General features: G+C 40.1%; 1 protein-coding gene across 1 annotated transcript in view; it reads right to left on the reverse strand.

The window, feature by feature from the left end:
* The window catches only part of UGCG (UDP-glucose ceramide glucosyltransferase), a 35,568-nt gene extending 22,213 nt beyond the window's left edge, over positions 1-13,355 (reverse strand). The window contains exon 1 of the mRNA XM_082842254.1: positions 13,197-13,355. Within this exon, the coding sequence (XP_082698380.1) occupies positions 13,197-13,294 (98 nt within the window). The 5' untranslated portion in view covers positions 13,295-13,355. The remainder of the gene's footprint in view (positions 1-13,196) is intronic.
* Positions 13,356-13,563: the final 208 nt, after the last annotated feature.

Below are 13,563 nucleotides of genomic sequence, written 5' to 3' on the forward strand. Positions count from 1 at the left end.
ATATCAGGTAGAGAAGTGATTCCTAAGATATGAAAAACGAACGAGGCGAGTCCTCCAATTGTCTCAGCTTACTATTCTGAGACAATTTCCAGGCCAGGAGACTCCTGGTTTTTTTTTAAACGTTTAGTATACAAAATGCCCGCAGGCAGAAATCACAACTTACTGGACCATTCCAGAGCCTCAGAATCTGCATTTTTACAAACATCTCAAATGATTCTGATGCAGGCTAGCGGTGAACCACACTTGAAGACACACTACAGTAGGCTGTCAAGTCTCTAGGGTCCAACACAATAGCATGTTCACAAGTTTAAAAAATGTTAAATAAATGAAGAGTAAAACATGGTTGGCTAAATAGAGCTGGAAGGTATGGTTAGTCTAGAGACGAAAACATGGGAGTCACCCACAGTTTGGTAAGTACATAAGCTCTCCCAGGTGGAGCATGCCATTAGCAGGTGGCCACAAATCAATATACTAATATTACAGAACCAGTAATGCATGAGGGAGACCAAGAGTGAGTGACCAGGACAGTAGAAAGAGAGCCAGGAAGAAAGTGAAGTCACAGAAGGGTTTATTTGGCTGGGCTGTTTTCTTTTTGAAAGGGTTCAAGAAAGAAAAACATTGAATGCTGTCGAGAGCACAAGATAAGAACTGAAATGTCCACTGGATTGAAAAGTCCACAGAACTGAAATGTCCACTAGAATGTGTGAACACTGGTGACCTCAGAGTACTCTGGGCAAGGGGCAGGTAGATAAAAATGGTTAAGAAGCAAATGAATGAGAGGTGAGCTGCGATAACAGTGAATAAACACTAGTTTCTCCTGCAACCTCACAGTGAAAAAGAACCAAAGAGTAGCTAGATGGAGAAGCGTTTTTCAGTTTACTTTTTAATTATTTTTAGTTTTTAATCCTTGAGTATATACGGCCAGGGGAAAGAGCTAGTCAAAAGGTAAATAGAGAAAAAATAAAAATAATTAATGGCATGATAGGATCCACAGTGCAAAGTAGGAGTGAAGGTAAATGTGACAAGAATGAAGGTAAAACGGTGAAGATTTAGAAGAGGTGCTGCCAGTCATGGGTGTCAGAGCTATAAACAGAAACAAAGTATTGCCAGATACCAGCGCAGGCTTAGCTGAGATTTGAGACCATGAATGTGTAGTAGTACCAATCCACGTGGCTGCGTGATTACCTCTGCAAGATTCTGAAAGTTGAGAAGCTGTAAATTATGAGATGGATACAGGATAACAGGGCAGACTCATGATATGAGGGAAGGCAAGGGGCAAGATAACGAAGTGATGAATTGTAATGGAGAATTAAGTGAAACCAAGAGGTAAGCAGGTAGAGGCCACACCTGTGGACAAATTGCCTAGAGCAGCTGTTCTCAGCCTTGACTGTACATGAAAATCACCTAGGGAGTTTTTTTTTTGAAAATTCCTGATGCCCAGACCAAATAAATTTGAACCTCCTGAATTGAGACCCAGGCAGCAGCATGCTTTTTTTTTTTTTAAAAAAAAAACCTTCCCAGTGACTCCAAAGTGCAAAGTTGAGACCCACGGACCTAGGAAGGCTAGATTACTGTAAGAACAGAAGAGGGCTGAGATGGAAACTCTCAGAAAGGTCAGCAGTTATGGGATGGATGGAAAACAAGGAGCCTGTAAGGAGCCATACAAGTGGCACGAGAATGGGGAAGGGTTGTAGAAGAGAGAAAGTAGGGGCTCTCTCCCTAGTGAGCTAAATGTTGCCAGTTCTCAGAAACTTAAGATTCATAGCAACTGGAGAAATTCCCATACAGATTACCCTATCCGTATGGACTACTTCTGGGGTTATTTTTAGGTTATCACTGGCAGTGTATATAGCATACTGGTTTAAGAGCCAGGGCTGGAGCGCAACTGTCTGGATTTCTGTACCAGCTTCACAGCTAACTAGCTGTGTATCCTTGGGCAAAGTACTTCTTTATCTCAAGTTGTTGTTGTTGTTGTTTAAAGTGTGAATAACAGTACCTACCTCATAAAGTATTGATAGTTGTGAGAAACAGATAAGATTAAGCCACAAAGTAAACATTCAGTGATAGCTATCACTGGTAATTTTTTTCAAAAACTGCTAATTTTAAGGACATTTTCCACTAAATGTAACTTCTCTGAATTACCATAGTTCTGATAAGAGATTTAGAGATATCAAACATTGATGTGACATATAAACAAAAGGGAAGGACTGGAAATTCATAGATTTAAAGATTATTTCATATATATTTAAAGATTAGGGGGCTTCCCTGGTGGCGCAGTGGTTGAGAGTCCGCCTGCCGATGCAGGGGACACGGGTTCGTGCCCCGGTCCGGGAGGATCCCACATGCCGCGGAGCGGCTGGGCCCGTGAGCCATGGCCGCTGAACCTGAGTGTCGGGAGCCTGTGCTCCGCAATGGGAGAGGCCACACAGTGAGGGGCCCGCGTACCGCGGAAAAAAAAAAGAAAAGATTAGACCATTATGTTGGTTTTCTTTTTTTTTTTTAACATCTTCATTGGAGTATAATTGCTTTACAATGTCGTTAGTTTCTGCCGTATAACAAAGTGAATCAGCTATACATATACATATATCCCCATATCCCCTCCCTCTTGCATCTCTCTCCCTCTCACCCTCCCTATCCCACCCCTCTAGGTGGTCACAAAGCTTGGTTTTCTTTTTAAACATAAAGTCAACTCTTATGTATTAAGAAAGATTAAAGGGGGAAAAGGGAATCATCAAAAGTCTCAAATCATGGTTAAAACAGAATAAGTCAAAATATGGGATAAAACATTTAATGTAAAGTTTAAATTATATCCAGTATTTAAGCTAAAATTGTATTCAAGGTTTAAATTACACTCAAAATTTAGGAACCAATTTAAAGTTCTATAGGCGTCATCCAAAAGTATAAAAACAATGCAAGTATGAGAGTGAGAGGCATTAAATGTCACAAATTATTATTGCCCCAAAATGACCTGTTACTGTTTTATTAGGTGAGCTCTCCTTTAAGACTATTAAATGGGTTCTCAGTTGGGCAGAGGTGCTGCATAGTCCTGGCTTCTCGAAATCCCTCCATCCTCAGAGCCTGGCTCAAAGTGTTGGATTCTGTAGCCACATGAATCCCCCCCTTCCCTTGGCTCTGCTGGAGGGAGAGACTGTCACCCTCAGAGCTGAGAGGCGGAGGCAAGATAATTGCCACAATGCTGCACGTACAATGTACAAAGCAACTACTGGTTACTATATAATTCAATCAATACCACCGTCTCTCATGAAGATATTTTCAGGCATTCCAAAGTGGACAGTATTCTGTTTTGTTGACCATTAAATCACCACACCTAACACAGTCCCCAAAGCAAAGACTACAATGCAGCCTTCCTCCCGGGGGGCCAGGCCTGAGAGAAAGCCCCTCCCCGCAGCCCCTAATACCCGGCAAGCTCTCAGTCAGTGGCAGCATGTCCAGGCACCAGGACCAGCAGATCCACAGTCTGGGATTTTAATACTTTTCTTAGTTCTCTTGAAACAGAATCTCCCCATCTAACATGTATGTCCATTTGATTTTCAGAAATTTGATTTTATTACATTTTCAGGAACACATTAGGTAAAAGAGGAATGAACCTCTTATATACTAGCCAATGGTTTTGATTGGCTTCATTTTTGAAGAATAAAATGATCCTGAAACTAAGGGAGCAACTGGGGAAGACAAGAAAGCGGGGTAAATTTTCAATACGTCTCATTTTCCCAAGGACTTATTTCTAAATTACACTTGAAGTTGAGAGCTGGAGTCAAAAGAAAAAAAGAAAATCGAATTCATGTAATTAAGGCATGTCACTGTCAAAGACAGGGAGGGGCAGATGCTCACAGCAAGCTGCCGCAGGGCTGTACCTGCCAGCTGCAAGGACAGGGAACAGAAGGGTAGGTACCATCTGAGGCGCTTTCTCAGAGTAAGAGTCACTTCAGTCTAAAAGGTCACGAGAGATGAATCACGAGCAGAAAGACAGGCCTTCAGGGTCCTGCTTTCCGTTGCGAGCTAGAAGGACATCTATTCAGGGAACATTTCAAAGAACTCCAAGGGATGCTAAGGAGTATTCCGGAATATTCTGCTGGGCTTTATGGCTGCTTTGGCCTGATGAATCGTCATGGCCTCTCTGCCTAAGGGTTTTCAACTTGTGAGCTGATAGGATGGCCTTGTTTTTCCTCGTTGATTTTTATTTCCTAACATCTCAGTCTCTAAAATTGTTACTGTCCTTTCCGTCATTTTAGTTGTTTTATCTTTCAAATCTTTAGTCTCCCCTACTCAACAGTTTATTTAATGGTTTGCACCATTTTAAAATGACTGATTGTACAGTTTTGTATTCGAATTGAGTTTTGAGTGGTAGGGGGGCCTGGAATGAGGGGAAACTTCTGGGAGAGGGCTGGCTGTGCTCGTCCCCTTCTGTCAGCCCCTTGCAGCAACCTTAAGACAGCGCTACACCTCCCAGAAGTGAGGCACAAGAATCTCCCTAGAAGCTTCTAAGGGAGAAGATGGATTCCTTGAGGGCAAAGTTCACCTTGCTCAACAGTCCCAGACTGTGCTGTGCAATTCAGCTGAACCAACTTATCTGACATTAGGAATTTTCTCCTCTGCTCCATGCCATCAAGGTTGTTAATGTTTCATGTAAAATTAAGTTGATTGCTTGATCAGCAGATCCCCTACTTCATATAGTCCATGCCAGCAATTCCCAATGATAAAAGCCTTCTGTTGTTGTTGTTAGCTATGATTGTGCCCTGGAAGGCTGTTACTGTGTTTAATAATCAGTATGTGTCATGACTAATGTTATTCCATATCGCATTTATCTTGTCAAAAATGGCACTGCAGCAAAATGGGCTTCATCAGCAACACAAAGCATACCTGGTGCAACATTAACTTTGTAGACACAAGATTCCCCAGAGGACACAGAACAACCAATAGTGAGTTAGCTTTATAGGAAAACACAAACTATTTCCAATGGACAACGGACTTGTACACTACAAAACACAAAAGATTCCATCACCATAAAAAACAAAGAGGAGATCTTTATTAATTTTGCTCCCCCTCCCTCCCCAAAAAACTCCACTCACTCACCCTTTGGTGACAAGAGTCAGCCCTAGTGTATGGGAAATAAATAGATCAAGGTATTTTGCTAACAGCAACTAATGGCTTTGCAATTTCCCAAAGGGCAGATCTAAGTGTAAAGATTATGATGGCACCATAGGTATTCCCTTTGGACAACCGTGGGGGGAAAATTCAAATCTAACAAATAATTTGTGGGTTATTACGTTATTGATACAGCCTGTTTCTATTTGAACCACGATTAGTTAGAAATAGTGAGATAAAGATTCCATTTGGTCCAATTAATTTCATTAAAGACCATGGCCACTCAATGCATCCCACATTCTGTCCATCTACCTCAAATCACAATGGCCAAATGACACTAAGTTAATGAGTGAGCAAGAATCCCACCATTACTACTGGAAAAAATTCAAAGATCATTCATTCGACATGCAATAATTGAGTGCCAAGTAGCACTGAAGATACAATAGTAAGACACCTCCTTAAGGCAAGGATATACAATGGAGAAAAGACAGTCTCTTCAATAAGTGGTGCTGGGAAAACTGGACAACTACATGTAAAAGAATGAAATTAGAACACTCCCTAACACCATACACAAAAATAAACTCAAAATGGATTAAAGACCTAAATGTAAGACTGGACACTATAAAACTCTTAGAGGAAAACACAGGAAGAACACTGTCTGACATAAATCACATCAAGATCTTTTTTGACCCACCTTGTAGAGTAATAGAAATAAAAACAAAAATAAACAAATGGGACCTAATGAAACTTAAAAGCTTTTTCACAGCAAACGAAACTATAGTCAAGAAGAAAAGACAACCCTCAGAGTGGGAGAAAATATTTGCCAAAGAATCTACGGACAGTGGATTAATCTCCAAATATATAAACAGCTCATGCAGCTCAATATTAAAAAAACAAACAACCCAATCAAAAAATGGGCAGAAGACCTAAATAGACATTTCTCCAAAGAAGACATACAGATGGCCAAGAAGCACATGAAAAGCTGCTCAATATCACTAATTATTAGAGAAATGCAAATCAAAACTACAATGAGGTATCACCTCACACCGGTTAGAATGGGCATCATCAGAAAATCTGCAAATAAATGCTGGAGAGGGTGTGGAGAAAAGGGAGCCCTCTTGCACTGTTGCTGGGAATGTAAATTGATACAGCCACTATGGAGAACAGTATGGAGGCCCCTTAAAAAACTAAAAATAGAATTACCATATGACCCAGCAATCCCACTACTGGGCATATACCCAGACAAAACCATAATTCAAAAAGACACATTCTGCGACTTCCCTGGTGGTACAGTGGTTAAGAATCTGCCTGCCAATGCAGGCGACATGGGTTCAAGACTTGGACAGGAAGATCCCACATGCTGCAGAGCAACTAAGCCCTTGCACCACGACTACTGAGCCTGTGCTCTAGAGCCCGCGTGCCACAACTACTGAAGCCTGCGCACCTAGGGCCCATGCTCTGCAAGAAGAGAAGCCACCGCAATGAGAAGCCCGTGCACTGCAACAAAGAGTAGCCCCCGCTCACCACAACTAGAGAAAGCCTGCACACAGCAACAAAGACCCAACTCAGCCAAAAATAAATTAATTAATTAAAAAAAAAAAGACACATGCACCCCAATGTTCACTGCAGCACTATTTACAATAGCCAGGTCATGGAAGCAACCTAAATGCCCATCAACAGACAAATGGATAAAGAAGATGTGGTACATATATACAATGGAATATTACTCAGCCATAAAAAGGAATGAAACTGGGTCATTTGTAGAGACGTGGATGGATCTAGAGACTGTCATAGAGAGTGAAGTAAGTCAGAAAGAGAAAAATATCGTATATTAACGCATATATGTGGAATGCAGAAAAATGGTGCAGATGAACCGGTTTGCAAGGCAGAAATAGAGACACAGATGTAGAGAACAAACATAGATACCAAGGGGGGAGAGTGAGGGCAGGTGATGGTGGTGGGATGAATTGGGAGATTGGGATTGACATATATACACTAATGTGTATAAAATAGATAACTAATAAGAATAGGCTGTATAAAAAATAAATAAACATGTAAAAAAAAAAAGACACCTCCTTACCCTCAAAAGCTTATAATCTAAGTGGGGAAAGAGACAACGGAACACCTATTTGTTTAGATGGGTAAATTCAAGATACTGTGGAAGGACATAGAGGGGGTGCCAATTCCAATAAAGAGCTAAAGTTGACAATAACTTGAATGAGTAGGAGTTAGTAAAACAAAAAGGAAAGAGGGAGAGAAGGGGAAGAAAAGGAAGGAAAGAGAATTCTAAAGAAAATGACATTGCATATTCAAGGAAGGCCAGTAATTCAGTGTTGCTGGAGAAACAGGCACAGGGGATGGCTCAGCTCCTACAGAACTATACATGTCTTGTTAAGGAATTTGAATTTTAACCTGAAGGCAATGGGGAACCATGGTAAGATTTTAAGCACATGATCCAAGATTACTGCACCAGAAAGATTAGGTTACAATAAGAAAAATAAAGTAGATAAGGAGCAAAGCTGTAGGTAAAGATACCAGAGAGTAGAGAGAGTTCAATAATCTAGGGCAGAGATAACGTGTACTGAACTAATAATGTAGGTAGGAAAAGGGAGGAATGATGAATCAAGAGAATCATCACTAAATATTAAAACTCAATTACAATTTCCTTTTTGCTTTTTAAAGCTATCATAATATAGTCCAATTCTGTATCTACCCCAGGCTCAGGTTCAAGGGGCTCAATTGCCTTATTCGTGCACCCAAAAGTGGTTCTGATAGCAATGACCCTGACTGACCAACATCTGTCCAAAGTCCAAGTACATCCTCAGGAATAAACCCAGAAAATAAGTTCTCAATTTACATTCTACTAAGGCTCAGAACATCAATGTATTAATGAATTTAAGGCCAAAAAAAATATCATATTATCTAAAAATAACATTTGAAATGCTAAAATTCACATTAAAAACACAATTACTTTCTAACAGGAAGTTTATCACAGTTATCCTGATAGTGAGTATTTAAACTCCATTCAAAAGCTGTGCAGCAGGTATAAAAGTTGCTATACTAGAAAAATTAGGAAAGGCAGAATTAACTTGAGAAAAAGTCTTCAGGAAAAGGACCTCTGCTTTAGTAGAAGGCAGTTAATATTTATGGATACAAGAAGTATTTCCACCATACCCTGGCACCTCCAGTCAATTAATAGAAAAGATAAAGCCTAACACTAAACATTAGGATACCATGTGTAGAGGGGAGAAAATGATAAATCCAAGGAGGGAGGGGGATGGGGGAGTGAGAGGAGAAAAAAGCAGGGTGTCTTGCTTAGATACTCTTATCTAGCAGTATGGCTCCTAACGGCTAAACAGGGAAGAAAACAGCAGCCCCCAAGCTATCAAACCACACTAGCTCTCAAAAAAGGAAAAAAATCCATAAAGAGCACTTAACCAACTCCGCCTACAGAGGATATAATCATTAGTGTTTTTGTTGTTGTTGTGTTGTGTTTTGTTTTGTTTTAGGAAAAATAATCTTCAAAATAAGAGCCCTGAATTTCAAATGCTCTAATCTGAATGTTATCTTTAACATTATAGGGGAATTCCCTGGTGGTCCAGTGGTTAGGAGTCGTCGCTTTCACTACCACGGGCCTGGGGTTCAATCCCTGGTCAGGGAACTAAGATCCCGCAAGCCATGGCGGGGCGAGGGGGAGACATTATAGGCAAAATCCCACAAATGTCTGCCATCTAAAATATGTTATGAAATGATCAGGCATCAGTCGATACTAAATCTGGAAAGGAGCAAAGCAGTAGGTAGAGATACCAGTGAGCAGAAAATATTGAAAATAATGGTTCTCTAGTTTATAAATCATCTCAATTTTTTAAATTGTAGGCATATAGGAATTGTAAGATATTTATGAAATTGGAGCAAAAACTTTCATTGAACAATTGTTCACTGTATTAATCACATTCAGCTCCATTTTTAAAATACAGTCCAATACTTAGCTCTTTATCTCATTTTAAGAAGTTACAATACAATAGAACATTGAATCTAAATTAACTAGATACCATTACACACTGTATTTAATTTTTAAAAAATAACCACTGGTTTTAAAAAAGAATGTTTTATCGTTTTTCTCAGCAATTTCACTACAATGTTTGTATTACTTAAACATTTTTAAACATTAGTAGCTCACAGATTATGCTCCTTAATCTGATGACCAGATATGGAGCCATATAAGGTTTTGAAAATAGGCTCCATTTCCACCAGTTGCAGGCACAAGGTTTTAGGAGAGGACCGATATATGATTATTTTATTTATACTTTACCTCACTTAAAAAGGATTTGAGAGGACACAGAACACCTGTTCAGAAAATATATTCTTCAATAAAATACAGAATGCTTAGCACAATATTTTAACCAAAATATCATTGCCAATGTTCTTTAACCTTGCTTGTCAAAATGTGGAGATTATCAAATTTGCAATTCTACTAATATACAGAAGAGAGGAGAGGACAAAACCTTAGGGCTCTGCTTGAAAACAACTCATTAAATTGGGAAGTATCTTTACTTCAGTAAGAAAGGAATCAAATCAAACACGTAAATAATTTTGATGGTGGGATGAGATGAAAGGAACTTAATTTTTAAAAAGGCAAGATTTAATTTATACATAAATTAAGCTGTTGATTATTTACTTTATGTTCAGTTATCCATTTCAGAAAGATAGAAGATTCCTACTCGTCTGTTATAAACTAATTGCATTTTCTCTATTCTATTTTCACATAACTTTTCTGAATCCTGTTACTGTCAATATAAAAGGTAACTCTATGGGGCATTGGAAAAGAAATACAAAGACTCTACAGTATCTTAACTAAGCTAAAGTTTGTACTAGTCCCAAAAACTAGAAGTATTTTAAGTAAAAAAGTATTTAAGAAAATTCTGCAGTTTATCATGAAGCACAAAATAACTTAAAACTATTCTGGAGTTGTCACAGTCTAAGAGTATAAACTTCCCCAGATGGTTATTTGAAGTATTAAGCTACATCACCAGTGTGAAAGAAGTGTGGCTTTATCATTATGTATACATCATAGAGGGAAGGGGATCCATCATGGTCCTATGTTGAAAGAAGTCAACTTTCTTCAAATCAAGCTGTGAATTTAACAATTCCAATTTAAATACAAGATTACTCAGAGTCTGAAAAAAAAAAAGGTTCTAAAGTTCATTTTAAAATTAAAATGTATAAAGTTAAAAATTTGCATAAGAATAAGGAGGGGCTGGCCTCGCCAGTAATACGGTAATAAAGGTAATAATACTTCATTCATTAAAACAGTGGATACTGGTACACTTTGTAAGGGTAAAGTGTAAAAAAAGAATCTAAGAAAACTCAAAATACTAAAAGAAAAACACACTTACTATATAATAGTTGGGGGAAATGGAGAAGATAAAAAATTTTACCAGTCACGAAAAAAAAAAAAGACTTGACTACCTAAAACACACAGGGACACACTTTTTCTCCATGTTAAATACATGTACAAAGTTGAAAGACAAAACAAAACAGAAACAAGACAAAACAAAAAAAAAAACAAGGTGGGCAAAAACTGCAACATATCACAGAAGAACAATCTTCCTATTAAAAAGATTAACACAGCAATACATTGCAGCACAAGCAAAAGACTGAGTATGAAATTTACAACTAAATGTAACTAGTATTAAATATATGAAAAACATTCAATGGAACTAGTAATTAAAGAAATGAAAATAAAAAACAGAAAACAGTAAAAAGCCTGATACTTAGTAAGGGGAAATGGGGACCATCATACAATGTTACAAGGACTATGAATAGATACAACCTTCCTATAGGGCAATATGTAACAAAGTTTAAAATGTGCACCACTTCTGGCCCAATAATTCCTCTTTCAGAATGTAAACTAAGGAGATCATCTCTCAAAGATGTAAGCATATGAATTCATCACCATGTTGTTTGTAATCTTGACAAATTGAAAATAAACTAAATGCCCATCAATAATAACAATGAATACATATTAGTACCTCATAAACAAAAATGTCATGCATTTATTAAAAATGATGGAGGGATCATAAATTTATTTTATTTTATTTTTTTAATTATTTATTTATTTTTTGGCTGCGTTGGTCTTTGTTGCAGTGCACGGGCTTCTCACTGAGGTGGCTTGTTGCGGAGAACAGGCTATAGGTGCGTGAGCTTCAGTAGTTGTGGCACGCAGGCTCAGTAGTTGTGGCTCACGGGGTCTAAAGCGCAAGCTCAGTAGTTGTGGCACATGGGCTTAGTTGCTCTACGGCATGTGGGATCTTACCCAACCAGGGCTCGAATCCATGTCCCCTGCATTGGCAGGCTGATTCTTAACTACTGCGCCACCAGGGAAGTCCCTCATACATTTACTGACATGAGAAAATTACTCAAGATATTTTACATGGACGCTCCATGTGAGCAGGGGCCCTGGATGTATTGTTCTTCAATCTTATTTCCAGCACCTAGAACAGTGCCTTGTATATACAAAAGAGCTTCCCAGAAAGTATTTATTAAATAGATGAATTTTGAGGCTGGTGAAAGAACAACCATAATATGGTTCCTTTCTCTCTCCCTCCTTACCTCCCTCCCTTCCTTTCCCTCCCCCCACAGAAATATAATTGGAAGGATAGTCACAAAAGGTTGACAGGTAATGGAGTTTTGGTGTGTGTGTTGAACTTTCTTCTTTCTTCCTCTCCGTACTGTCTAAATGCTGTATATAGTAAGCATGTCTTATTTTTATGATTGGAAAAAGTGACAGAATTGTTTTTTAAGAACTCATATATTTAAAATGAACTCCAGAATGTTCAGTGCCTACAGCTCACAAACTCCAAAACCTAAGATCAACAGTGTCCAAGAAGCATTTTTCTTTAATCTTCAAAGAAATATCAGTATGCCTTGTACAATGTAGCATCTTTCTCCAGTACCAGGAAATGCCACACTATACTAATAAAATGTAGCATTTCCAAAAGGAAAAAGCACACTTTTTCTATAGTGAAAAGGAAAAAAAACTATAAGTAATTAATTTCTTAATTCTCCCCTCTCTTCTACTAACATAAACCCTATTCTAATGGGTGGTAAAGATCACTATGCACCATCATCTTTTGGGGGGGCTAAAAATCCAGTGAATCCAAGAGTAATGCGCTCTATGCCAATTCTTTCATACCCTCATGAAGGCTTCCTTCATTTTAAAGACATTTGAACAATTTAAATATCAAAAGTAGCTACACACTCTATGTCATATTCATCCATTACCCGGGTTTATTTTATTCATAGTCTTTATCACTATCTGAAATAACCTTATTCGGAATTTTATTATCTGTCTCTCCCTTCTGGAATGTAAGATCTTTGAGGACAGGAATTCTGTCGTGCTCGCCACTGTGTCCCCAGTGAAAGGCATCTAATGAAAAGGGGGGGGCACATCTAAACAAGGTAATAAATAAGGAATTGGGAAAAAAAAAAAGGAAAGAAAACCACACTGAAATGTACAAGCTGACATGACTCAAAGCTACAACGCCAGCTCTGACATTTGGTGGACATTTTTCAAGGTGGACAGGTGCTTCACACCTATCTAAGGACACAGAGCTCTTCCAGGAAGAAGAAAATCCACAGGGAGGTCTCCAGGTGGCTGTGTGCAGCTCACCGAAGGGTGAAAACGATCATCACCATAATAGAAACGTGGCCCAGGTCGAGGGAAAAAAACCAAAACAAAACACAATACACCATACATCTTGGCCCAGATGAAAAATCACACGAATCCCCAACACAATCAAACCAAGCAAGCAACCTTCCGCCTGACACGTAAAAAGAGCATAGTCTCCTTTCCCCTGGCTGTGCAGTTGCCTGAAGCCCAGCCATCCCCTCACTCGCCACTTTTCTCTTCCAATGAACCCCCCGCCCCAGCTGATGCACAGGGAGAGGGAATGGGAGGAAGAGTCTGAGAATTAGCTTTCTCCACCCCCATCCGATCCCAATCCCCTCCAAAGCGAAATTCCTCCCACCCTCGCCTGTCCCCAGGCCTCGACCCCCGCCACGGGATCCTCCAGCTGCCCCTCACTCACGTGTAGATGATGGCCATGAAATGCATCAGCCACAGCACCAAGAAGAGGACGAACCCGAAGACGGCCATTCCCTCCAGCGCCAGGTCCAGCAGCGCCATCCCCCGGCCTGGCCCGCTCCGGCCGCCGCAGCGGACAGCGCTCCCGAAGAGGACAGGGTGGGCGCCCGGCGCGGGGTCGCAGAAGTGGAGAGAAAGGTGGCGAGAGGAAGGGGCGGAGGGGGGTGGGGGCGGAAGGGGCGGGCAGGGCCTGCGCGCCCCCGCCCGCGCGCACTCGCTGGCGCGCTGGCCTGGGCGCGCTCGCGGATGCGGGCGTTGCGGTGGCCGGACGCAGTGGGCAGGGCGGCCGTGGCCCCGCGCTCCGGCTCGCC

The sequence above is a fragment of the Leucopleurus acutus genome (assembly GCF_964270905.1).
Source record: "Leucopleurus acutus genome assembly, chromosome: 7".
NCBI lineage: Eukaryota > Metazoa > Chordata > Mammalia > Artiodactyla > Delphinidae > Leucopleurus > Leucopleurus acutus.